Source organism: Choloepus didactylus (assembly GCF_015220235.1).
Source record: "Choloepus didactylus isolate mChoDid1 chromosome 23 unlocalized genomic scaffold, mChoDid1.pri SUPER_23_unloc2, whole genome shotgun sequence".
Classification (NCBI taxonomy): domain Eukaryota; kingdom Metazoa; phylum Chordata; class Mammalia; order Pilosa; family Megalonychidae; genus Choloepus; species Choloepus didactylus.
In genome coordinates, this window is record NW_023637596.1 from 234,809 (window position 1) to 262,703 (window position 27,895).

Genomic DNA, 27,895 nt, shown 5'->3' on the forward strand with positions numbered 1-27,895 from the left:
AATAAATGGCTGTGGTAGCCAGTCCCCAATATGCCCCCCACCACCAATGAATCCCATTTCCTGGTGTTCATACCGTGTGTAGTCCTCTCCCCCACTGTACCAAGGTTGGGCTGTGGGACCAATCACATATGGCAGAAATGATGTTATGTCAATTCAAAAATTAGCTTATGGAAAGACTCTCTGGTTTTGGTCATCTTGGTTGCAAGACTGCTCTCTTGGAACACATTCTCTTGAGGGGAACATGACAGGAACTGCTCCAGGGAGAGGTTCAAAGGGTAAGGAAATGAGGCCTCTGGCCAAAAGCCAAGTGAGTGAGCCTAAAGCAGATCACCCAACTAGGCAAGTCTCAGAGAGTACAAACCCAGCCAAATTCTTGTCCATAGTCTCAAGAGAGACCCTGACCCAGAAATGCCCAAGCTAAGCCACTCCAGATTCCTGACCTTCAAAACTGCGTGAGATAATAAATATTATTTCAGGCTTCCCAATTTTAGGATAATTTGTTACATGGTGATAGATAACTGATAGAATGGGATCTCAGTGAGCTGTATCCTTAAATGTGTTGGGCAAAATTCACCTATAATCTCACCTACTGGCATGTAATGAATTCAGATAACACCCCCCATCCAGTTGCATGCAATTACCTCACAAAATAAAGCCCTAAATGAAAGGGCAGAGAAGGAAACAAACTAACCCCATGTAACTGGTTTTTTTTTGTTTGTTTTTTTTGTTTTTGTTTTTTTTTTTTTGGCTTAACAACAGCAATTTACTGGCTCATGGTTTCAGAGGCTTGATGTCTTGCTTCCTCTCAGGGTTGGTATGTTCTGCCTGGTCAGCAATCCTTGGGGCTCCTTGGCACCTCCGTCACAACCCCATGTAAACTCCTAAAAAAAAATACACATTTCCATTGAATGAACTACTTTAATTCATTAATGGAAATCTTAGGGTAAAAACTATATATCAGCCCATTTTTGCCCCAGAGCATGGTAAAAAAAAAAAAAAACTCACAGCTTTACTTTGCTTTCATCTTTCTGGTACTCTTAGTTACTCAATTATACCTTTCAAAAGACTGGGTGATAGAATGCCATCCTCCTTTTTTTTTAAATTAATAAATTTCATTTTGAAATAAATTCAATCTTACAGGAATAGTTGCAAAAACAGGACAAACCCCATACATAGAACTCCATCATACCCTGACCCCCCTCTCCTGATAACCCGATCCATCACCTTTAAGATCCTGTCACACCACCATCTCTTTCTTTCCCTCCCTCTCTCCCTCCCTATCTATCATTAATCATCTATTGCTCTGTCCTCTGAACATATGAGAGCAAGCTGCACATATCTCTGAACAAACAATATAATTCACATATACCTTTTCTGTGGACAAGAACATTCTTTTATGCAATCTCATTAAATGCAGCTAAGAAGTTCAAGAAATTCAACATTGATATAAAGCTTACATTTTATATTTCATTTTTTATTCTCGTGTCCCATCTGTATCCCTTCGAGCCTCTTCTCCTCCATCCTCAGATCCCATCCAGGATCATCCTTGGCATTTAATTGTCATCTGTTTAGACTTTTTTTTTTTCTATTGTGGAAACATATATAGCCTAAATCTTCCCATTCCACCCCCTCCCTAGCATTCCATTAGTGGCATTAATCACATTTAGAATATTGCAATGCTATCACCTTCCCACCATCAATTTCTAGAAGTTTCCCTTCACCCCAAGCACAAACCCTCTCTCATTTCTTAACTCCCCATTGCCCCTTCCCCCATTCTTGGAACCCCTACTCTACTTTTCATCTCTATGTTCATATTCTCTGATACTTTCTTTGTGTTTACCATGGGGCTTAAATTTAACATCTTAAATCTATAACAATCTTGTTTTTCTTTGATACCAACTTACCTTTCATATGACACATAAACTATGTTCCTATACTCCATCATTCCCCCACCTTTATGTAGTTCTTGTCAAAAATTGCATATTTTACATTGAGTCCAAAACCACTGATTTATCATTACAGTTCATGTATTTTAGATCCTGTAGGAACTAAATAGTGGAGTTATAAATCAACAATACAGTAATATTGGTATTTATATTTACCATGTGATCTTTACTGGAAATCCTTATTTCTTCATGTAGTTTCAGTCAATTGTTTAGTGTCCCTTCCTTTCAGCCTGCTCAACTCCCTTTAGCATTTCTTATAGGACGGATTACTGATGATGAAGTCCCTCAACTTTGATTATCTGGGAATGTTTTCAGCTCCCCCTCATTTTTATCCTCCAGATGTTTGTCAATTCTCCAAGTCTCTGATGGTTATTGACTTCTATTTCTATTCCATTGTGGTCAGGGAATGTGCTTTGAACAAATTCATTCATTTTTTTTAAATTTTATTGAGGCTTGTTTTTTTGTACCAGCATACGGTCCATTCTGGAGAAAGACCCATGATCACTAGAGAAGAATGTGTGTCCCGGTGACCTGGGATGTAATATTCTATATATGTCTGTTAAAATTCTCTATATCTCTCTCTCCTTTCTTTGTTTCTTTGTCAGTAGAGCTCCCTTTAGTATCTGAAGTAGGGCAGGACTTTTATTAGCAAAATCTCTCAGCATTTGTTTGTGAAAAATTCAAGCTCTCCCTCAAATCTGAAGGAGAGTTTTGCTGGATAAAGTATTCTTGGTTGGAAATTTTTCTCTCTCAGAATTTTAAATATATCATGCCACTGCTTCTCACCTCCATGGTGGCCGCTGAGTAGTCACTACTTAGTCTTGTTTCCTTTGTATGTGAATTGCTTTTCTCTTGCTGCTTTCAGAACTTGCTCCATCTCTTCAGTACTTGACAGTCTGATCAGAATATGTCTTGGAGTGGGTTTATTTGGATTTATTCTATTTGGAGTTCACTGGGCATTTATGCTTTGTGTATATATATTGTGTAGAAGGTTTGGGAAGTTTTCCCCAACAATTCCTTTGAATACTCTTTCTAGACCTTTACCCTTCTCTTCCCCTTCTGGGATACCAGAGTCTTAAATTCGGATGTTTTATTTTATCTATCATATCCCTGAGATCCATTTCTATTTTTTTGATTTTTCCCCATTCTTTCTTTTGTTCTTTCATTTTCCATTCTGTGGTCCTCAAGGAGGCTGAGTTGTTGTTCAGCTTCCTCTAGTCTTGTATTATGAGTATACAGAGTCTTTTTAATTTGGCCTACAGTTTCTTTAATTTCCATAAGATCTTCTATTTTTTTATTTACTCTAGCAGTATCTTCTTTATGCTCTTCTTGGGTCTTCTTTATGTCTTTTATATCCTGTGCCATTTTCTTCTTCATGCCCTTTATATCCCGTGCCATGCTCTCATTGCCTATCTGAAGTTCTTTGATTAATTGTGCCAAGTACTATGTGCCTTCTGATCTTTTGATTTCGGTGTTTGGGTTCGGGTTCTCCATATTGTCTGGTTTTATCATATGCTTTAAGATTTTCTGTTGTTTTTGGCCTCTTGGCATTTGCTTTACTTGATTTTTAATTTGTCAGAACTGCAGCTTCGTGGCGTACACTTTCTCTAACTAACCAGCAGACGGAATCCATGACTCACCTATTCCCCTCAAGTCAGTTCTCCTCAACTTTGTGGTGTGTGGGGATCTGATTCTTGTGGTGTCCAATTGGTGCACTTAATTTGAGCGTGATGTCGGTGCTGTCCACCCTGAATGAGGGGTGTGTGTCTGAGCAGGTAGGGAGGAAGGGCAGCTTTAATAATCAAACCCCCAGGTGTCCCCAGAGATTTAAGGCTGTCCTCTGCTGCTGACCCAAAAGTCCTTGGTATTGGGGTAAGTTCCCTGGTATTTCTGAGTGGTTCTCCCTTTTCTGCTGTGCACTTCCAGGATCTCTGCTGAGGGAGGGTGGGCCATGCCATATCACAAGTGCACACTGGCCTCCACGGAAGCCCTGGGACGCCGGGCTGTGCCGGAGCATTCCCAGCCTACTTCAAAGATGGTTGAATGGGATGCATTAACTTCCCCCTTTCCACACAGCTCCCCCCTCCCAGCTATGGGACAATCAGCCATGGTTGTATTAAAGGCCACTGTCCATGACCGATATTGTGGCATGTGAGCGGTGCTGTGTGAAAGACTCCCTGTCATTCTGGGTTTCTCGGCACGCCTCTGTGCTGTGGGTTCGGCCTCGGGCAGGAGTGCCCCCACCTACCAGGGAGATGTCTGCAAGTCATGTTTTTTTTTTTTTTTCTCCTTTGGCTTCTGTTTGCTCCCCTGGGCCCGAGACAATCAGCAGTGGGTGTAGGAAGGGGTATCCTCCATGCCAGACACCGAGGCGTTAGCCCAGCCCACTCCTGTCATATCTGTAGCTGCTCCCAGGCTTATTTTTCTTTTAAAGTACTAGTCCATCTCCAAACACCAACCCACAATTTCCCCACACTGCAGCGTGGCCGAGGGATTCTCAGCTGACTCACTCATTCGTTTCAGAATGCAGACTCCTGTTTCACCCAATGCCCGTTCCCTGTGGATTTAGCAGACCTTGTCTGGATGGTGCTACTCTGGAAGTGGTGTTCTGGGTCACTTTCTGGTTTTTATTTAGTATTTTTCACAGAGGCATTTTTTTGCCCTGTCTCACCTAGCCGCCATCTTAGGTTCTCCCCTCCTCTTTTTTAAGGCAGCAATTTAGAGGGCTCTGGAAATATCTGGATTAATGAGTGGCCTGAATTTATCATGTACATTCAGTTTCCCACAGGAAACATTGTATAGATAGTAATATTCTAGCACAGAGGTATTAGGAAAAAACTGAAGAATACAAGATATAACCTTATTATAAAAACCTCTTTCACCTTACCTCAGGTGTGCACTCATATTTCTAAAGCTCTTGAGATAATTCAAGCAGAAGGTCACATCCTAGAGCCAATCAGAGAAGGTATAGTAATACATAACATTATCTAGGGATATTTTACAACACACTACCATTTGGTTGTTGTAGCAAGCATCTCACACTTAGCTGAAAAAAGAATTCATCTCAGTTTCCCAAAAACCTGTTTCTCCAATCTACTCTAAGTCAGTAAATAAAACACTCCACCTTTGAACTGCCCACATCAAAACCCTGGTCCCAGGTCTCAGGGGTTTCACGAGAGTCAAGGGGGGCTGCACTAGAGTTGGGGCCAACACACACAGAAAACAAACAAGAAAAAAAAGGGAAATAGGCAATTGGAGAAAGAAATCAATAAATGAATTTTTAAATGTTTTAAAAAGCATTAAACTGGGCCGGAAGTGTGCCGAGTGGACATCATTATGCACCATGCTCTGGTGGACATTGTTAGTCTGGAAGACATCATTACACACTATATAGATAACCCTTTTTAGGATTTAATGTATTGGAATAGCTAGAAGTAAGTACCTGAAACTATCAAACTCTAACCCAATAGTCTGGACTCCTGTAGACAACTGTATAACAATGTAGATCACAAGGAGTGACAGTGTGATTGTGAAAACTTGTGGATCACACTCCCTTTATCTAGTGTTTGGATGGATGAGGAGAAAAATGGGGACAAAACCTAAATGAAAAACAGGGTGGGATGAGGGGAATGATTTGGGTGTCCTTTTTTATTTTTATTTTTTATTCTTATCCTGATTCTTTCTGATGTAAGGAAAATGTTCAGAAATAGATTGTGGTGATGAATGCATAACTATAGGGTGGTACTCTGAACAGCTGACTGCACACCATGGATGACTATATGGTATGTGAATATATTTCAATAAAACTGAATTTAATTAAAAAAAAACACAATGAGATATCATTTCAGACCTAGTAAAATGGCCACAATTAAACAAACAGGAAACTACAAATGTTGGAGAGGATATGGAGAAGTAGGAACACTTAATCCACTGTTGGTGGGAACGTACAATGGTACAGCTGCTGTGGATGATGGTTGGTGGGTCCTCAGAAAGCTAAGTATAGAGTTGCCCTATGATCTGGCAATCTCGCTACTCAGTATACACCCAGAAGAACTGAAAGCCGGGACGTGAACAGACATCTGCACACTGATGATGACAGCAGCACTATTTGCAATTCCCAAAGATGGAAACAATTCAAGTGTCCATCAGCTGATGGATAAACAAAATGTGATATATACATATGGTGGAATATTATTCAGCACTGAGAAGGAATGAAATCCTGAAGCCTGTGACAACATGGATTAAGCTTGAAGGCATTATTTCAAGTGAAATAAGTCAGACACGAAAGGACAAATATTGTATGATCTCACTAATACGAACTAATTATACTATGCAAACTCATGGACACAGAATCTAGAATATACATTGGCAAGAGATAGAATAAGGCTAGAAAATGAAGAGCAGTTGCTAAAATGTACAGTTTTTAACTAGGTTAAATTTAATTGTTTGGAAATGCATAGAGGCGATGAGAGCACATTATTTTGAGTATAATCAGCAGTGCTGAATTGGGTATGAATGTGGTTGATACGGAAAGTTTAAAGTCATTTATATCAACAGAAGGAAATTCACAGGTTAAAACATGACTGCATAAATCAGTAAATCTTAAGTTTTTGGACAATGTGAACAATGACTGCAATTAACAGTACAAATATTAAAAATTTTCCTCCAGGAAGTAGACAAAATGTACAGAACTATTACAAGGAGTTAGTAAGAGTGGTATATGGGGGAAAATGCACCTATTGTAAACTATGGACTACAGTTAACAGTAATATTGTAATAGAATTTCCTCAACACTAACAAATCTACCACCTTAATGCTAGGGATCAACAATGGGGGGGACAGGGGCAGGGGATGTTCTGGATTTCCTATTTTTTCTTTTCTTTTTTTTTTTTCCTGGAGTAGTGAAAATTTCCAAATTTTGATTGTGGTGATGAATGCACAACTATGGGATAACACTGTGAGCCATTGGTTGTATTTGGATTGTATGGTGTGTGGCTACATCTCAATAAAATTGAATTAAAAAGAGAAAAAAAAGGAAAAGGTAGGAGCAATCTGTGTGTTGATCAACTGATGAGTAAACTAAATGTGGTATATACATACAATAGAAATATTATTCAGCCATAAAAAGGAATGAAGTATTGATACCTACTACAACATGGGTTAACCATCAAGATAGCATGTTGAGTGAAATAAGCCAGACACAAAAGGACAAATATCGTATTATTTCACTTACTTGAAATACCTAGAATAAGCAAATACACAGAAACAGAGACTGGATTATAGGTTATCAGCGACTGTGGGCTGGGTTGGGAATTGGGACTTAATGCTTGATGGTCATGGAGGTTCTGTTTGGGGTGATGAAAAAGTTTGGTAATGGATAGTGGTAATGGATAGTGGTGTTGGTAGCCCAATACTGTGAATGTAATTAATATCACTGAATTTTATACATGATAATGGTTAAGATGAGAAATACTACACTGTATATATGTTACCACAATGTTACCCACAATAAAAACAAAGATTAAAATAAATGGTAAAAAACAAAAAAACAAACAAACAAAAACATTAAACAGTCTGGGTCGGAAGGTTGTGCGGAGTGGAGACGGGGGTGGGGTTATAAAAGCGACTTAGGCTTTTTAAACGCATTAAGCCCCTCAAGAGACAACGAAGGGCCCACGGGCTGCTCAGAAAAGCCATCTCTGCATTGTTCCCCAGGCGGGTCCCCGCTCCCGCAGCCACCTCCACTGTGCGCTGCCGCCACCGCGGACCCAGCAGTTTTATCGCCAGAGCCCCGAACACTGGCTTTCTTTCTAATCTCTTAGATCAGATCACCAGCGTGCCCCAGCATGTCAGACGCAGCCGTGGATACCAGCTCCCATATCACCACCAAGGACTTAAAGAGAAGAAGGAAATTGTGGAGGAAGCGGAGAACGGAAGAAATGCACCTGCTAATGGGAACGCTAACAAAGAAAATGGGGAACAGGAGGCTGACAATGAGGTGGATGAAGAAAAGGAAGAAGGTGGGGAGGAAGAGGAGGTAGAAAGAGATGGTGAGGAAGAGGGTGGAGATGAAGATGAGGAGGCTGAGGCCACTACGGGCAAGCAGGCAGTTGAAGATGAAGAGGAGGATGTGGACACCGAGAAGCAATAGACCGATGAGGTTGACTAGACAGCAAACAAGGAAACAATAAACTTAAAAAATAAAAATAGGCCACCGTGACCTATTCTCCCCCACTTCCGATCTCGGAATTTACACGTGCTCCCCTCCGAGGGGAGAGGCCGCCCCCACCCACCGCAGGCAGCGCCCCCCGCAGGTGACACGCGCTCTCCACCCCCCCAGCCAGGACCACGGCGCGGATTTGCAACAGGGGAGGGAAAAATAACCGAAACTTCCAAGGCCCAGCTTTTTTTCTTAAAAGTACTTTAAAAAGGAAAATGTGTTTGTATTTTTTATTTCCATTTTATATTTCTGTACATATTGTTAGGGGTCAGCCATTTTTAATGATCTCTGATGAGCGTTCTGTTCTGCTTCTGACTTTATTCATAGTTTGACCATGTCTATTATCCTCTAAAAGGAAAAAAAAAAACCTTCTAAAAACCAGCAAAAACAACAAAAATCAATCTTATTCCGAGTATTCCAGTAACATTTTTGTGTATGTATAAGCAGTTGGTTTGCATGAGATGGTTAAAAAGGCAAAAGAAAAAGATTTCTTTTTTCCCTTTTAAATTTTTATTTGTAAAGTTGATGTTTATTTACTTATTTGTGGCCTGTTTGATGTATGAATCAATGTTGTCCAACAATAAACCTGAATTTTATTTTGCTGAGTTGTTCTAACAGGGAGAGAGCGGGGGAGGGAGGGAGGGGGAGAGGGAGGGGGGAGAGGGGGAGAGGGGGAGAGAGGGAGAGAGGGAGAGAGGGAGAGGGAGAGAGACCACAAGGGGGTCCGGGGAGGAGGGCGCTGAGGGCCTGGTGGGGCCCCTTCCCCAGGAGCGCAGGTGGGGACTGCGGGGGGAGGGGAAGCCGCTGGAGGGGGAAGGGAGGGGGCGGGAGGCCAGGCCCTCAGGGCAGCAGAGGGAGGGGAATGAGGGGACAGGAGGAAAGGCGAAAGGGACCCACCAGGGACCACCTGACAGTCCCTTCGGAATACCATGGCGGGGACAGACCCCTCAGGCCACAAAGGACCGGGAACACCATCAAGACCCGCGGGGCTTCAGTCACCGAATCCCTCCTGCCTCCTCGAAGGGAACGCTTGGGCCCATTCTAGGTGCCACACACCCCAAGCCGGAGTCCTTACCGGTCGCGTCCATGTCAGTCCTAGAGCTGCGGGAAACGCACCAGGCCCAAGGCGCACCCCAGGCGAAGCCCGCGACAAGGAAGTCGCCTCCACACAAGAGCCCGCTGCGACCTCTGATTGGCTGCCAGGTCCTGGCGCGAGGTCAGGCGCGGGTCCGGCGCATGTGCGCGCTCTGGCTCCCCTAGCGGCGACCTGGTGGTGCTGCAGTCTGGCTCCAGGGAGCGCAGTTAGCGGCAAAGACCTGGTGTCCCTACAAGGGCCTGGGTTGCTGAGGTTCAGTCCTTCGGGGAATTCATTTCCCTTCCTAGCATCCAGCTCTCATAATCCTCAGGTGTGTCACCTTTTCCATAAAAGCAGTAGCGTGTGCTCCACGGTTATGGACCTTGAAAGTGCAACTGGGCCTTGATGCCCCCTTCCTTGAAGTTGCAACTAGGGGCAATCCAATCTAGCCCCCTGCCTGGTTTTGCAAAACTTGCAGCTATTTAAGAATGATGCATAAATTGTAAGTGATTGCGGGAGGAGGTTAAAAGCATGTTATTTTGTTGACGTGAAACTTACATGAAATTCACATTTGTGTCCATAGAAAACGATTTTATTGGAACACAGACAAGTCCATTCCCTTGGGTATTGTCTCTGGCTGCTTTCCTGCAACATCAGAGTTGATTAATTGCAACAGAGACTGCTCTTTACTGCCTTCAAAGCCTAAAATATTTACTACCTGGCTCTTTATAGGGAACGTTTGCAGGTCATTGGTTTACTTGAACTTTTTCTTCTTTAATTTATTGACCAATCCTCCCAAAAGTTTATGTTAATAAACTTGTGAAAGAACCTGCTTTTTATTTTAATATGTAAAGCTATTTTCTTCTCTATTTCATTTATATTTTCCCCATTCTTTATAATTTCTTCCTTCTTGACCCCTGTGGGCTTGCTCAGTTGCTACTCTTTGCAACTTTTAAGAAAGAAGCCTGGATCACTGTTTATAACCACCCCACCCCCGCCATGTGTTTAATGCTATAGATTTCCCTCTAAGTACCGATTAAGCTTTGGATCACAATTTTGAGTGTAATATGTAATATGTCCATTATCATTCAATTACATTTATTCCATAATTCCTCTAGTGATTCTCTTTTATTGGAAGGGTTATGTGGTAATATTTTATTTTTTCAAAATGTGGGATTTTTTTAAACTATTTTTCAATTTCTAATTTTGTGGTATTATGGTCAGATCACACAATCTAAATATGATTGATACGTTGCACTTGAAGATTCCCCACCCCCTACCCCCAGCTTCTCGGCACGCCCCCCCCCACCCCCATGCTCTGCACCCCGCGAAATGCAGCGAACAAGCTGGGCAGAGGGCCGGCGCGGCTCTCCAGCAAGAAAGCGGGAGCCCCGCGATCCCAGGGCGCACTCCTCGCCCGCACGGGCCCGGAACACGACCACCCCGCCCTGCTCCCAGCCCTGCGGTCCCCGCCAGGACTCCTGCCGCAGCCTGCGCGCGGCGACGCTCGGCGACAGGGGTGTCCAGCGGCCCACATCCCCCACCCAGTCGCAGGGACTGTCTTGGCCGCTACCCGGAAGAAGAGCTGGGAACTCTGGGCAGCGGATCCCCAGCCCCAGCGCAGAGGCGGCCGGACCTGACGGCCCCTGTACCCGGACCGGCCCCCGCCAGGATGCCCTAGCCCTGAGCCCTGAGCCCGGCTGGCGCGCTAACTCCGGAGGCGCGCAGCTCCCGGGAAGTAGAGGGTGCGCCGGCTCCGCCAGCGGGCAGCCTGTCCCGGCGCGGGCGAACCGAACTCCGGGTAGCGGCCGGGGGCAGCAGGTGGAGAGGGATGCTCGGCGGGTCCCGCTGCGGGCAGTGACGGTATCCCGGCCACCCGCCCACACTCTCGCCCCGCTTCGCCGCTCCACGCCGCCCCGGCGCCTTCCCACTCCTGCCGACCGCAGGCGGCTTCGAGGAACGCGGGTGCCGGGCTGGGTGCCACGGAACGCGCGGCGGGGTCTCTAGCACCGCCAGGAAAACTCGGAAAAGCCCCGTACGGTGTGTGCGCGCGCCCCGCAGACTCCGGAGCCGGCCCCTCATTACATCGGATACCGGAAACGTCGGCGCGGGCGGCGGCAACTTACCCGGAGCGAGCCGGAGAGCGAGAGCAGCAGGAAGAGCGCGCAGGAGCCCGCGGTCATTTTCCCCGCCGCGCCGTGCCCAGGAGCCCGCTTGCTGCCTGCCCGGGGTCCGGGGCCCACAGTCTGGCTGCGTCCGCCGCGCTCGCCGCCCGGGCTCCCCGGAGCCAGGCCAAGTGCGGACGGCCGCGCGCTCCCTCCAGCCCGTGTGTCCGCCGGCCTCGCAGCAGCCCGCGCCTCAGTTCCTGGGGATCCCAGCGGCAGGTGAAGCTCCGGGGCCGCCTCGCCGAGGCCCCGCCCCGCGCCCGTCTCCTGCGATCGCTCCTCCTGACAGGGGCCTTAAAGGAACCGCGCCCCGCTCCCCGCGCAGCCCCCTCCGCCTCCTTGTCCCGCCAGAATCAGCGCGGGGCGAGGCGAGCCCGCCTAGGGCCAAGGAGGCCGAGGACACTCTGCCTGCCAGGGCCAAACGGGGAGCTGGAGTACCGGGGAGAAGTGAGGGCCCTGCCCCCAAACCCAAGCACCGCTTTGGATGGGAGCCCCTGCTGGCTTAGTCCCACTTCCTGGCCTGGCCAGAGGTGGGAGCCAACACTTCCATTCTGTCCTTTCTTTAGTTTAGGAAGTGTGTCTTCTTACCACATCCCTGGTACCGGGCCTGCCTCAGAGCTTCAAGCCTACTTCAGATCACTCTCCCGAAGGCAGAGCTAATTAACAAAGAGCAGAGATGGGGCCAAGGCTGGTCCTGCTCCTGATGTGCTCCTAAGGTTTGGGGGTGGTACTGCCTTTGTGTGCGTCCATGCACTCGCTTAGGGCGGAGAGGGAGAAGACACTCTCAGAGGGAAGGGCTGTCTGCTGACCAGCAGCCCCCAGGAGAGCCAAGAGCCAGCTCCCCTTGCTTGGCGTGAGTGATTTCCAAGCTGGAGGACATTTCACCAAGTGAAAAATATGTACAATTGGAAAGTGACCCAGGGTGTGTGCTCTTTTCCTTATGGCCAAGGCACCAGGCCCAAGGCGCGCCCCAGGGAAAGCCCACCACAAGGAAGCCTCCTCAGGCCTGGGTCACTGCAGTCCCCTCCGCACACCCGCGGGGACCTCTCAATGGCTGCCAGTTCCCTTCCTGAGGCCAGGCACTGGTCAGGCCCATGTGCGCGCTCTGGCGCCCCTAGCGGTGACCTGGTGCTGCACAGTCTGGCTGCCGGGAGTGGAGAGAGCAGCAAAGACCCGGGGTCCCTGGAAGGGCGTGGGTAGCAGAGGTTCGGTCCTTCCAGGAATATGTTTCTGCTCCTAAAATTCAGCTTTCACAACCTCAGATCTGTTACCTTTTCCATAAAAGAAGCAGTGCGTGCTCCATGGCTATGGAGCTTGACAATGCAACTGGGCCTTGACTCCCCCTCCCCTGAGGTTGCATCTGGGGGCGAATCCAATCGAGCCCGCCAGCCGGTTTTGCACAACTTGCAGCTAGCTAAGAATGTCGGTTACAATTTTAAGTGGTTTGCAAGGAGGCTAAACGGAGAATGTTATTTTGGTGATGTGAAGTTTACATGAAATTCACATTTGTATCCATAAGTAACTTTTTTGTTGGAACACAGACCTGTCCATTCCCTGCAGTATTGTCTCTGGCTGCTTTCCTGCTACATCACCAGAGTTGATTAATTGCAACAGAGACTGGTCTCACTGCTCTCAAAGCCTAAAATAGTTACTACCTGGCTCTTTGTAGGAAAAGTTTGCAGGTTGTTTGTTTACTTGTACTTTTTCTTCTTTAATTTATTGACCTGTTCTGCCAGAAGTTTGTTTATCTGAATAATCCTGTGAAGAACCAGCTGTTTATTTTGGCAATCTTCTGTAAAGTTATTTTCTTCTTTATTTCATTTGTATTTTCCCCATTCTTTATAATTTCTTCATTCTTGACCCTGTGGGTTTGCTCTGTTGCTACTCTTTGCAGCTTTTTGGAAAGAAGTCTAGCTCATTATTTATAACCTCCTCCCATATGTTTGATGCTACATATTTGGCTTCAACTACTCATTTAGCTTTGTCTCACAACTTTTGATTGTAAATGTTCATTATCATTCAATTCCATGTATTCCCTAATTTGCCTAGTGATTCTCTTTTATCACAAGGGTTATGGGTAATATTTTATTATTTTCCAAAAATGTGGGAGTTTTAAAAAAGCAATTCCTTTATCAATTTCTAAATTTGTGGTATTATGGGCAGATTCAATCCTAACAACTTTTAACATTTTGCTTTCTCAAGGTCAATCCCTAAAAATATCTTTTTATTCCCAACAGTTGCAAAGAATTTGTTCTTTCATCTTGAAAAAAAAATGAAGTGCAAAAAAATGGTTATGTTATAAATTGCATAAGAAATGTTTAGACAATATAAAAATTAAAAATTTTCTAACCTTCTTTTGGTTACTGATCTACATAATATTACTGTCACAGCCCGAGGGGGCTTTGCCAGTCAAAAGACCAAAGAAAACACCCAGCATTTGCTGAAACATGAACTTTATTTGGGGCTTACTCAGAGGGAGGCAGAATTCAAAGGGCTTTTCTCTCACTGGGCAGGTACAGCTTTTGCAGGGAAATCAGCTGCCAATTCAGAGAAGAGCAAGCTATTTTCTAAGGGTTTAAGACAAAGACATTCCTAAGGGTGGAGGGAGCATAAACGTGGGAACAGGTCACTGTGACCTGAGAGGTTGTGCTGGAAGGACTAGAATAACATTTATCAATTACATTTTGCTCTTTTGTGAGAACAAGAGACTCTCACCTCCTGCCTGCCTCCCATTTCACATTTTAAAGTTACATTTTAAGGTCAGTTTACCCTTTTGTTTCTTTGCTGGCTTACAAAGACAACAGGTTGACCAATAGCTGCCCAGGTCATGCAGACTGCTGTGCACCAAGATCTGCAGGCCTGTTTTGCTCAGGCCACGGGCTGCCACAATTACACAACAATATGGAAGCAAGTTATTTTTTTAAATGTTATATGTCACAGAAACAGCCAAATTCCCTTCTTGGTTACATTGTTTTACTCTGATGCTTCTCTGAAAGTGCTTGCAGGTAGCTACAAGTCAGAGCTTCATCTTCAGCAATAAAGACTTTTAAAAAGAGGTGAGGTAAGTATATAGATTATGTTCTACCCATTATCTAATATAACCCTAGAAAAAATGTAAAGAAGAAAATTAGACCTCCATTTTAATTGAAGTGCTTGCATATTTAAACCAGGCTCCTAGTACTGTGCCTGCATGCTCTCTCCCCATCGGAGTTATAGGTGAGACCCGTTTCTGTGGTCCCTAGAATTATAAAGTTGTTAACCACATCACATGGACATGCTCCTTCTGCTTTCTTCTAGATTCTGACCATTTCTTTGTCTTTTTTGGGTTACAAAAGCCCACACAACTCTTCTCACTCTGAAGTGGCCTTGGAAAGATTTAATTTTCTTCCAGTTCCTTGTTGATGCATCTTCAATAAATGTACCTTTTCACTAAAGCAAAGAGAATTTTTTCCCTGTTTGATGTGGGATCAGGCAGGCCCGACTATTTAGAACCAGGTTTTCTAATGGTATCAAGATCACACAATCTAAATATGATCAATACTTTGCACTTGAAGATTTCTGTTCATAGTAAAAATTAAGACATCATAGATTTAAAGATATGTGCAATGTGTAAAATTTATATATGTTAAAAGGCATTCTTAGGCCTAACAAAAACTGCAGTGTTTGTTATTTTACTATTAAATAAACTCTACTCTTTATTTGGATTTCACTGGATTTTCCATTAATGTCCTTTGTCTGTTCTGGAATTCCATCCAGAATACCACTACACATTGAGTCATCACATCCCTTAGCTTACTCTGGTTTGTGACAGTTTCTCAGACTTGTGAGAATTAGATTAAGTTTAGCTTTCATACAGGATGGGGGCAGCTCAGGAGAATGGCAGAGGGTCAATGCGGGACACTGTTATCGAGTTCCGACTTGGCGGGCCTGGGCCAGGGGAACTGATCAGCCCCTAGGAAAGGTAGTGGGGCACGGGTGGTAGCGCCCTCCACGGCCCCCCGGGCCTGAGAAAGTGGAGCCGAATGCAGGCCCCATTTCCTCACCCCAAAGTACAACCGTTGGGGAGGGCTTGCCGGAGAAACCCCCCTCCCCCCCCCCCGTGCCTTACCCGCACCCTCCACCCTCTTCGTTACCGGAGCAACTCCCGCCCCTTTTCAATCAACCTCCGCGCCCTCTCAGAACCAATCCAAGCCTTTAACCCCTACAGCTACCCCGCCCTCTAAACCGCCCGATATAAGCTTGTACTCTCCCCTAATAAACTCTCTTGGCTTCTTCACCCTCAAAGAAACGTGTCCCGCCTGTTCCTTCTCGCCGCCCTCCACACCTTGCACGCCACCGCCGGGGACCGGGCCCAGTCCCCCGCCTCGCCCTCGCCTCCGGGAAAGAGCCCCCGCCGCCGGTACCCTCCGAGCAATCCTAAGAACCTAGGATTTAGCAACCGGTCGCCACCCCCCCCCCAGACGAGTCAACTGCGACCGCAACTGGCGCCCAACGTGGGGCTGGTCCTCTCCACGCAGCGGTCCAGTAAAACCACCCGCTCGCCCGGACGCCTCTCCAACTCCCCTTCTCCTCGCCTGCAAGGTAAGGGCCGCCTCTCCCTCGCCGCTCCATGTCCGGAGCCGCCTCTCCCACGCCGCTCCGCGCCCGGGCCGCTCTTCCTTTCCCGCATTAACCTGGCTTTTGCCCCCGACTACCTTTCGTCTTCTCTTCCTGTGTCCCCCCATTCCTCCTAACACTCTTCCTCCAGTAGCTTTCCCTCTCCCCCTCCATTACTTTGCTGTGGTCCTTTGTGTCTTTGTTTCTTTGTTTGGCGCCGTGTGCCTCTTTGCAACCGCCCCCCCCCAGACTGCTCCCGCTACCAGAGGGTCCTGCTTTCTGCTCTCGCTGTCTCCTTCGGCCTCGCGGCCACGGTTTACCTCATTTTCTTTGCTCGGTAATCAACCCCCCCTCCTTCCCCCTCCGCTAAACAATACCGAGTCTCTCCAAAATGGCGAACTTCCTCCTTCTTCTTCCACTGAGGGGAGGAAGTGCTCTAGTGATGACGTCAGCCCTAAGCCGGGCCGGAAACCGCATGCGCTTTACCCCACCCTTTCACAGGGCGGGGCTAGTCTGCCATCTTATGCCTTAGCCACTCCCACCACGCCGCCATCTTGCGACGCTTGGGGCCTCCCACTTCCGCCTCCCCCTTCGGCGAGCTCCCCCTCGGAGCCGCTACCGGCAGCTGCCGCCGCTCCTCCCACCCTGCCGACTAACAACCCCTGGCTGCCTTCTACACCTCAAGGCAACCCTTGGGACAACACTCCCCCTACCCCCACTCCCGTGCCAGGCCCTCTGCAAGCGCGTCCTCCTTTCTCTCGTGTTTTTCGCTGCTTTCCTCTCAACCTTACCCCCTCACCACAGAAACCGTACGACTGGTATCCCATTGACTCAGATACTATCAAGCAGCTTCGCAGGGCCGTCAAGGAAGACGGGTTAGGTAGCCCATACGCTTCCCAATTACTACAGGATATCGCCATGGACTTTTGCCTCCCCCAAGACTGGGCCTCGCTTGCCCGTACCATTCTTAACCCCGGCCAGTTTGTTGATTGGCGTGCCCACTTCCAGGCGGAAGCAGCTAGGCAAAGTGAGCAAGACGCAGCCACTGGAGTCTATCATCACCCCGAAGCTTACTTGGGCACAGGAGCGTTTATAAATGCATCTGCCTATATTAATGCACCTGCCACCTTTTGGCCTATCCTTTGGGGAATCGCCTTACGAGCGTTTGCCAACTGCTCTGCCTGTCGGCCTAATAAATTCACCAAGCTCTTCCAGGAGCCGAGTGAGCCTTTCGCCACCTTTGTCTCCAGTGTCGAAGAAACCTGCGCTCGAAAGGTAAGTGATCCCTAGGCCCAATATTACATGTGCCCATCCTCAAATCCTGGAAAATCATACTGCAATGCTCCCAACCAATACTACTGTGCATACTGGGGGTGTGAAACATTAGCCACTACTTGGAAACCTTACGCCCCTGATCTTTACCTAACTTTAAATTGGGCCCCTTTTGGTTGCAAGCCCCGTGACCATTCCATCAATCCTTATTACGATAAATATAATTGTCAAAAACTAAATCTCACCGTACAGCTCCCTACTGATCCTTCTTGGCTACTCGGTCGAACCTGGGGCTTCAGAATCTATTTAGAAGGAGTCGACCCAGGTTCCCTTATTTTGATAAAGAAGGAGGCTGTACTAAAAAACCCCTCTGCCATTGGTCCCAATAAAGTCATTAACCCCCTTTTTCCACAGCCCTCCAGCCGCACCTTAGCTCCAACCAGCCGCAGCTCAGCTGCAAACAACGCATCGCCAACCCCACCACCCCAACCTTTTCTACCCCCCTCTCATTACTCCTCTCCCCTCTTCAGCCTTATCCAAGCAACCTTCACCTCACTAAATGTCTCCTACCCCAATCTTACCTCCTCTTGTTGGCTTTGCCTCTCCACCTCTTCCTCACTGTATGAGCCCGTCGCCTCCAACCTTTCCTTTTCAGAAAACACAGAGAATAGCCCCTCGGAATGCAATTGGAATACCTCTGCCGTCCCCCTAACCTTTCATTCAGTCTCCTTTACAGGACAGTGCATCCGCTCTCGCTCAAGTAACTCTCCCAACCTCACAGCTTGTGCCAACTATTCATCTCCCAGCAGCTATGCCAAGTTTCTTATTCCCCACAACTCCTCCCAATGGCTCTGCTCCTCTACAGGACTTACCCCCTGCCTTAATGTGCAAACCCTCAATACAACTAATGAAACTTGCCTCCTGATTGTCCTTATCCCTAGGGTCCTATACCACAGCGAGGAAAATTTCTTCCTCCGCCTGGAAAGAACTGCAGTTCCTGCCACTCTGCAAAAGCGAGAACCCATCACCGCCCTCGCAATTGCCTCCCTCTTAGGTCTTGCAGGCGCTGGCACCGAAATCGCTGCATTAGCCAGTCAAGGCTCCGCCCTAACTCACCTCCGGGCGGCTGTTGACGAGGACATTCGTCACCTACAAGACGCTATTTCCCATCTTAAAAATTCTGTCAATTCCCTCTCTGAGGTCGTGCTCCAAAACCGCCGAGGTCTCGACCTTCTCCTCCTCAAAGAAGGAGGCCTTTGCGCCGCCCTAGGAGAAGAGTGCTGTGTATATGCCAATTCCACAGGTCTCGCCGAAGACAGCCTAAAGAAGGTCCGAGAGGGACTAGAACAACGCAAAAGAAACCGTGAAGCCACCAACTATTGGTCCCACATCTTTACCCCCCTCCTCCCATACCTCCTCCCTCTCATCGGCCCCCTACTAATGATTATTCTAGCTCTCACCCTAGGGCCCTGCATTATCCGCAGAATTGTCCAGCTTGCTAAGAACCAAGCCAATGCTGTCTTTTCATCATTTGTGCAAGTCCAGTATCAACAACTTGCCTCCACTGAAAAAGCTGACCCTCCGCAGCGTCGCCACCCTCGTCCATCCCGCAAGCAGCGAGGCCCCTCTCGAACGCCCGGGCGCCACACCAACGTCGAGCTCCAGCCTCTCTGACTACCATCTACCCCTATCCCTTCCCCCACCTCCCCTTTCCCTCATCCCTTGGCGGATCTCTCCGGTAAGCTTCTTCCTCTAATTAGAAAAGAAGGGGGAAATGCGGGACACTGTTATCGAGTTCCGACTTGGCGGGCCTGGGCCAGGGGAACTGATCAGCCCCTAGGAAAGGTAGTGGGGCACGGGTGGTAGCGCCCTCCACGGCCCCCCGGGCCTGAGAAAGTGGAGCCGAATGCAGGCCCCATTTCCTCACCCCAAAGTACAACCGTTGGGGAGGGCTTGCCGGAGAAAACCCCCCCCCATGCCTTACCCGCACCCTCCACCCTCTTCGTTACCGGAGCAACTCCCGCCCCTTTTCAATCAACCTCCGCGCCCTCTCAGAACCAATCCAAGCCTTTAACCCCTACAGCTACCCCGCCCTCTAAACCGCCCGATATAAGCTTGTACTCTCCCCTAATAAACTCTCTTGGCTTCTTCACCCTCAAAGAAACGTGTCCCGCCTGTTCCTTCTCGCCGCCCTCCACACCTTGCACGCCACCGCCGGGGACCGGGCCCAGTCCCCCGCCTCGCCCTCGCCTCCGGGAAAGAGCCCCCGCCGCCGGTACCCTCCGAGCAATCCTAAGAACCTAGGATTTAGCAACCGGCCGCCACCCCCCCCCCCAGACGAGTCAACTGCGACCGCAGGTCAAGAAGCCAAGCTATAATCGGTGGCCAGTCCTCCTGTTTATCCACCCACTGTCCTTGCAAGGTGGAGACTGGGGGAGGGGGGATGATTCCTTAAAACAGCTTCATAAGTTGTTACCAAACTAGCTCAGACTGGCTCTGCAGTTCAAGAACAAAGAAAAGAGGGGTGGAGACTTGTTTCAAATGTTCCAAGTTTGCACAGGAGACTTTTCTTTCAAATGTTTCCAATTTGGGCAGGCTGCATGGTTCAAATTTGAGCAGGCTAGTTAGGCTTCTCGAATAGAATGTAACCTCTGAAGTATCCAGCCTCTGAAGTATCCAGCCAATGGAGAAACAGGGGAGGGACTTGCAGTTAGGTGTAGGGAATAAATACTGCTGGTTCTATTGTTCTGGGTGCCAACCCCCACATTTTGGTTGGGTCCGTTCTTGCAAGATAGTGAATAAATTCTTTTCTTCTCCACAAACAGATGACTGTTTATTCCTTTTAGGAATAGTGCTTGTTCTCACAGACTCTCCTTGTTTTTCAAGACCCTCACAATTTTAAGGAGGAACTAATGGCCAGGTGTTTTGTAGACTGTTCCTCAATTTGGGTTTGTCTGCTGTTTTTCGCACCATCACACATGGGTTATGGGTTTTTAGGAATACTACAAAAGTGATGAGCCCTTCTCATCAATTCACAGCAGGGATACCTTGTCTCAACCTGACTTTTCACTAGGGAGTTAGCCTTGAACAACTGGCCGAGGATTATGTGACAAGTTTCTCCACTGTAAAGGTATTTTCCCCTTTTCACACACTGTTCATGGAAGCAAGTTACTAAGTCCAAACTGCACTCAGGTAATGGAGGGGTTTGGAACTGGGGAGGAAGGGAGTAAAATTCCACCACGTTGGAGAAGTGTATCTACATAAGTTATTTGGGATTCTTTGGTAAGGAAGATCAAAGTTAAATTCCAAATTCAATACATTAATTGCACTAGCCACAGAACAAGAGATCAAGTCACATGGGTTTAGTGACTTATATTGGACAGTGCAGATGCAGAATATTTCCATCATCTCAGAAATTTTTCTGGAGAGCAGTGATTTGATTTTTTGACCTTTCTTCTTTTCAAACATATGCATTTAAAGATATAAATTTCCAAAAAATGCTTTCACTCATTCCCATAAATATTTTTATTTCCATAATTTGGACCTATGGATTATTTAGCACCAGGTGCAGGACTAGAATGGGGAAAACAAGGAGCCTCAAGCACAAAATGAAGGAGCCGCTGCTTCTCAGGTCTGTGAAAGTGCAGGGAGAAATGGCACTTTGCACCTTAGGCCCCTTGCTTGCCTCACCCTATGCCCAGCTCTGTTTAAAAATACATTGCTAAATATTTCAAAACTATTGTTGGCTTTTTTTAAAATTAAATTTATTGATTTCTAGTTCAATTCCACTACTGTCATGGGTACCTGCAAAAAGTCCTACAGCTAGTATCATAATTAATGGTGAATTATCAAACATAATTTTAAGAACATGATGCAAATGCCTGCTACAGCCACTTCAAGTCAACAAAGCATCTGCAATAGCCAAGAAAATTTAAGACGAAAGCCACAGCACTTAAATTCCCAGATACACAGACTTATATAAATCTGCAATAATTAAGTTAAGGTAGAATTAGGCACAAAGAGAGAGAACTCGACAAACAGAATGGAATAAAATCCAGAAATACATATATAGTCACTTACCTGGTTCACACAAAGGTTTTCTGCAATACAGTGGGGGAAACAGTGGTCGTTTCAGTAAATGGTGCTGGTGAATTTGGATATGCATATGGAAGTTTATTAACCTTGATGTCTTAATTTCTCACACCTTAAGCAAAAATCGATTTGAGATAGATCATAAATCTAAATGTAAAAAGTTAGATAGTAAAATTTATAGAAGAAAACACAGCTGGAATATCTTAAATTTCTTAAAAAGATACACAAAGCATCAACCATAATGTCCATAAACATATGCATTAAACCACCACCAGATCAAGACACAGGACACTTCAGTGCCCCAGCATTGCCCTCAGCCCCCTCCCAACTGACAACTGAATTTTTAAAAAAATCACGATTTAAACAGGCACTAAATGAGATACCACTACAACCTCAAGTGGATGTCAGTACCAAGTTTTGGAAAGGATTTGTATCAAGAGAACTCTCAGTATATCTGGTGGGAATATACATTGTTTCTATTACTTTTGAAAAAATATTTGATATTATCTACATTTTATTGGCAGTTCCATCACTTCTTCTCATAGCTGTATATACCCAAGAAAAAGTGAGTCCTTGTGCCCACTGAGAGATGCACAAGACTGCTCATAGCAGCTTCATTAAAAACAGCCAAAGAGTCAGCCTAAAAGTCCATCAACAGTAAAATGGATCCATAAAACTGTGCCATATTCCTTTACTAGAAATCCACCCGACCATGAAAAGGAATGCATTACTGGGACACACATCCAGGATGCATCTACAGACATTATTTAAAAGAAGACAAAGACAAAAAGATGCTGAGTGATTTCATTTATTTAAAGTTAAAAAACAGACAAAACTAACCCATGAGAATAGAGATTAGAATAGGTGTTACCAAGGGGGAAGGTGACTGGAAGGGAATATGAGGAAAACTTTGGGCTACTTCTTTTTTTTCTTTTTTTAATGCAGTTTTATTGAGATATATTCACATACCATATGATCATCTGAAATGTACAATCAGCTGTTCACAGTATCATCATATACTTATGCGTTCATCACCACAATCCATTTTTGAACATTTTAATCACTACAAAAAATAAAAATGGGAAGAAAATTAAAAGTAAAAAGGGACACCCAAACATTTCATACCTCTCCTCCCCACTATTGGTCATTTACTTTTTGTCCCCATTCTTCTACTCATCTGTCCATAAACTGAGTAAAGGGAATGTGAGCCACAAGGTTTTCACAGTCACATGGTCACATCATGCAAGTTATATAGTTAAACAATCATGTTCAAGAATCAAGGATACTGGGTTGCTGTTCAACAGTTTTAGGTATTTCCTCATAAGTATTTTATTAAACCAAAAATTAAAAAGGGATATCTATATAATGCATAAGAATAACCTCCAGAATGACCTCTCAACTCCATTTGACATCTCTCAGCCACTGAAATTTTGTTTCATTTCTCTTCCTCTTTTTGGTTCATAAGGCTTTCTCAATCCCATGATGCCAGGGCCAGGCTCATCCCCAGGAGTCATGCCCCATGATACCAGGGAGCTTTAGACATCTGGGAGTCATGTCCCATATTTGGGGGTGGGGGTATGAGGACACACTGCAGAGTTGGCTTAGAGATAGAGGCCAGATCTGAGCAACAAAAGAGGTACTCTTAGGCATAATTATAAGGAGTCTTAGCATCTCTTTTGCAGGAACAAGCTTCATAATTAAAAGCCCAAAAATCAAGGGCTCAGCCTACCAAACTGGTAGTCCCTGATGCTTGAAACAATATCATGGAATTAATATTGCCATGTGTTCCGGTTTGCTAATGCTGCCATTATACAAAATGCCAGCAATGGATTGGCTTTTATAAAGGGGATTTATTCAGTTATGCAGTTACAGTCTTAAGGCCATAAAGTGTCCAAGGTAAGGCCACAAAAATAGGGTACTGATAGCTGGATAAGTATAAAATATTCAATATAATTCTTTAGCTGGAAAATGGTTAGTATAGTCTTTAATAGCCAATAAAGGAAAAAGAAAACTGTTCATTAAGATCACTTCACTCAAGCAGCTTTAAGTTATTCTGACCATGAAAAGCCCTTGGAAAAATAACTTGCTATTGCTCTAATCTCAAAAACAAAAATGTATTGTCTGCTCCCAGGAACTTTCCCAGCATTGCCTGCAGTAAGATACGAGGGATGTAACCATGTGGTCTCATGATCAGGACCGTGAAAAACAAAGCTGGATGAGGGGAGGACCTGAAGGTAACAAGGAAATGCTGACCAAACAGCTTTCTCTCCTCTATTTTTTTTTTTTTCCTTTCTACTTTCTTCTGGCTTCTGGCCATTTCTTTGTCTGTTTGGGGTTTATAAAAGCCCAAATAATTCTTCTCACTCTGAACTGGTCTTGGAAACCCTTTTTTTTCCCTCCTGTTCCTGATTGATGCACCTTCAATAAACTCACCTTCTCACCAAAAAATCTTGTTTCTCTGTTTGATAGGGGATCAGGTGGGCCTCACTATTTAGAACCATGTTTTCAAACAGTAACTGTACCTTCACTGGAGAAAGGCCATTGGCATGTGGAAAATATCTGTTAGCTCTGATGGCACGTGGCTGGCATTTGCTGATCCTGGGTTGTGTTCCAGCTCTTCTGTCGGCTCCTGTGCATTCTTCAAAATGTTGCTCTTGGGCATTTTGTCCTCTCTTTGCTGCAGCTTCTCTTCAAAATGTCACCCTCAGTTGCACTCTCTTGGCTGAAGCTCTGAACTTCTTCTCTCTGAGCACTTACATGGGGCTCTAGTAAACTAATCAAGGCCCATGCTGTATGGGCAGGACTTCAATTCCATGCAAATTATCTAATCATAGTTATCACCTACTGTTGGGTGAGTCACATCTCCATGGAAACAATCTAATGGAAAAGCTCCAACTTACACTAATAAGTCTGCCTCCACAAGATTGCATCAAATTACATGGCTTTTTATGGGGGACATAATAAATACAAATTGGCACACCACAGCATACCCAGAACACTTCAGAGCACAGTTCTTCCTCTGACTCACTGTACCCAGGGGATGGCATTCCCATGGCCAGAAGACCTTGCTCTGGAAACTGACTTCAACCTACTATCCTTGCATGACATCTTCTGGGGAGTCTTTTTCTTCCTTGGAGTTCTCTTGTTTGAAAAGTGTGAAGGATGGTGAGGTCATGAAAAGCAGATGGACCTGGAGTTCTCCAAAACAAGCAAGCTTATAGCTAAGTCATTTTTAGACTGTGAGGAAGCACTTGAACACAAAAAGATGAATTCTAAAGCAACCGTGAGTTTTACTGACAATCTGTTGAAGGAAGTCTCTGAGCTAAAAGATGCACTCAGAGTGCACGAGCAAGAAAACTAATGGTTGCTGCATATTTTCTTCTCAGCTTGGTGACACAGGAAGGACAGGATTTAAAGAACATCCCAGAGATCCAGCTCTCCCTCAGCACATTAGCAGTTGATAAGGGGAGTTGGAAACAAGTTCCTGAGGAATCCCAGGCCCTGAGGATGATCATGCTGAGTAAGGGAGTCCTTGGCTGAGCTTCACCTGGCCCAGCATGATCATCTCCAGGGCCTGGGTATCCTCAGGAACATGTTCACAACTTCCTTTGTTATAATGCACACAGGGAGAACTGGCTCTCCAGCATGACCTTTAAATCCTGTCCTTCCTGGGTCACCAAGCTAAGAAGTCAAATCTGCAGCAACCTTAAGTCTTCCTGCTCATGCACTCTGTTAACACACAGACTTCCTACAACAGATTGTCAGTAACACTCATGGCTGCTTCAGAATTCATCTTTGTGTGTTCAAGTGCTTCCTCACAGACTAAGAATGACTTACCTACAAGGTTTCTGGTGTTGCAGAGCTCTTGAAACTCCAAGTCCATTGCTTTTCACAACCTCACCATCCTTTTCACTCTTTAAACAAGAGAACTCCAATGAAGAAAAGGACTCCCCAGAAGATGCCATGCAAGGATAGTAGGTTGAAGTCAGTCTCCAGACCAAGGTCTTCTGGCCATGGGAATGCCATCCCCTGGGTACAGTGAGTCAGAGGGAGAACTGTGCTCTGAGCAGTTCTGGGTACTGCTGGACCTCAAATCTGGGCCCTAAATCATCCATATTTCCTAGTCCACCTTGTCCTGGGTTCCTTGGAAGGCAGCTGTCACCAGCACTCTGGGTGTCAATTTTCCAATGGATCAGCAGTGGCAGGAAGATGGAGGACTATGATGAAGGATCTATAGGTGGGTGGAGCTCCATGGGGCATTGATCACAGGTCTGTGGCTGCCAGTGGGTCTCTGAGGGCTCAAAGATAGACTCTTGGGACAGGAGTTCTGCAGGCAGGAGGAGTCCCAGGGGCATTTAGTGTGGATCCATGGCTGCTGGTGGATCTTTTGGGGCTCACTGATGGAGGTTTGGGACAGGGGTTGTGTCCACAGGAAGGGATACATGGGGCATGGAGAGCAGGTCCATGCCTTATGGTGGATTAGCAGGGGCTGGAAGACAGAAATCTTGGTGAAGGGGTCTAGAGGCAGGAGATGGTCCATTGGGTGTGAAATGCAGGTTGGCAGCTGCCAGTTGATCAGTGGGGGCTTGGAGATAGACAGTTTGTACATGGGATCCTCAGTCATAATGGGGACTGAGAGGTGCCAAGTGCAAGTCTGTGGCTGCCAGTGGATCAGGTTAGGCTCAAAGGCTGACAGTTTTGACAGGAGTTGGGCTGGAAAGAGGTCATCCAAGGGGCATCAAAAGAAGGTCCACAACTGCTGGTGGCTTGTTGGTGGCTCAAAGTTGGACAGTCCTGACAGGACTCATACACACCAGGAGCCATCCAAGGGGCATTGAATGTTGGTCCATGAATTCTGGTTTATCACTGGGGGCTTGGTGTTGGATGGTTGTGACAGGGATTCTGCAGGCAGGAAGCAGGCTAAGCATCACCATGGGCAGGTCCCCAGCTGCCAGTGGATCAGCAGGGGCTGGAATGTTAACAGTCCTGACAGAACTTGTGCAGACCAGAAGTCATCCATGGGGCATTGAGTGTGGCTCCGTGACTTCTGGTTGATGAGTGGGGGCTTGAAGTTGTGTGGTTGGGACATGGGTTCTGTAGGCAGGAAGTGATCTAATGGTTGCTGATTGTGGGTTCACAGCTGCCAGTGGATCTGTGGGACTTTGAAAGTGAACAGTTCTAACTGAAGTTGTGCACACCGGAGGTCATACAAGTGGCAGTGTGCTTTGTTCTGTGACTTCTGGTGGATCAGTGGGGGCTTGAAGTTGGATGGATGGGACATTGTTCTGCAGGGGGGATGTGATCCAAGGGTTGCCAAGTGCAGGTCCATGGATGCTTGTTGTTTGGCAGGGGCTCAAAGGTGGACAGTTCTGACAGGACTTGTGCACACCAGAAGTCATCCAAGGGGCATTGAGTGAGGGTCCACGACTTCTGGTTGATCAGTGGGGGCTTGAAGTTGTGTGGTTGGGACAGGGGTCCTGCAGGCAGGTGGTGGTCCAAGGATTGCTGAGTGCATGTCCACTTCCACCGGTGGATCATTATGAGCTGGAAGCTGGATGGTTGGGACAGGGGTTGTGCAGGTGGTTGGTCTACCCAGGGACATCGAATGTGGGTCCACGGCTGTCAGTGGATCAGTGAGGGCTTAAAGTTGGATGGTTGGAACTGGGTTTCCCCAGGCAGGAGGGGGTACATCGGGTGTTGAGTGTGGGTCCATGGATTCCCTGTCCCACAACAGGAAGTGAAGCAGGATGCCACCCAGGGGGACCTCCCTGTTTGGGTGGGGTTCCTGGTATGGGGTGTGTGTGTGAGGGAGGACCCCTCACCTGACCTGAGCAGGTCGGCCAGAAGGAGCAGGAGCAGCAGCAGCGGCGCCATCTCGGCTCACTCAGCCTTTCTGCTCAGCCTCAGGCCCTGGCAAGTGCCTTATATCCAGGCCCCGCCCCCAAACCCACCCACCAATCAGCTGGCGGAACTCAGCTTGCTTCTTGTGACATCACCGCCTTCTCTCCCTGTGAGGTCACCTTCCCATCCCCCCATGACGTCAGCGCCCTCCATCCCCCCAGCCCCCTGCTTGTGCCCTGCTGACTCCCTGCCCAGGGGACCTTCCCCACCACCATCCTCCCTCCGTGCAGCCCCCGCCTCCCTCAGTCTGTCCTGGATGTGGCCACTGGGTTGGGGGTGGTGACCAGCACTCGGGCCTCACCGGAAGTAACTGTGGGCAGCCTGGGTAGCTGCCACCACCACGTTTCCTCGGGGACCCGGAGGGCTCTGGGATGGGGCAGGGAGGGGGACTCCCAGTACCATGGTGCGGTTTAGCCCAGAGTCCTGCCCCTGCCCAAAGCCATGACCAACTCACTGCAGGTGGGTCTGGGGTCTCCATGGGGAACATGCTCACCCCTCACCTGCCAGTGCTGCCCCCACTCCCTTTGCTGGTGGAGCTTCAGGCTCTGACACTGGGTCTGTGGACTGAGACCTTCAGGGGAGGGGAGACCCCAGTGCAGGGCAGGGGAGACCCCAGTGCAGAGGTGGG

The 27,895-nt window shown here is 46.9% G+C and overlaps 1 protein-coding gene and 1 pseudogene across 1 annotated transcript in view; one reads left to right on the plus strand and one right to left on the minus strand.

The window, feature by feature from the left end:
- The window catches only part of LOC119524992, a 50,958-nt gene extending 23,718 nt beyond the window's left edge, over nt 1-27,240 (minus strand). The window contains exons 1-5 of the mRNA XM_037823699.1: nt 27,189-27,240; nt 12,392-12,550; nt 11,368-11,699; nt 4,834-4,892; nt 776-881 (exon numbers count right to left, since the gene is read on the minus strand). Of these exons, the coding sequence (XP_037679627.1) occupies nt 830-881; nt 4,834-4,892; nt 11,368-11,699; nt 12,392-12,550; nt 27,189-27,240 (654 nt within the window). The 3' untranslated portion in view covers nt 776-829. The remainder of the gene's footprint in view (nt 1-775; nt 882-4,833; nt 4,893-11,367; nt 11,700-12,391; nt 12,551-27,188) is intronic.
- On the plus strand, nt 7,793-8,115 carry LOC119525002 (annotated as a pseudogene).
- Nucleotides 27,241-27,895: the final 655 nt, after the last annotated feature.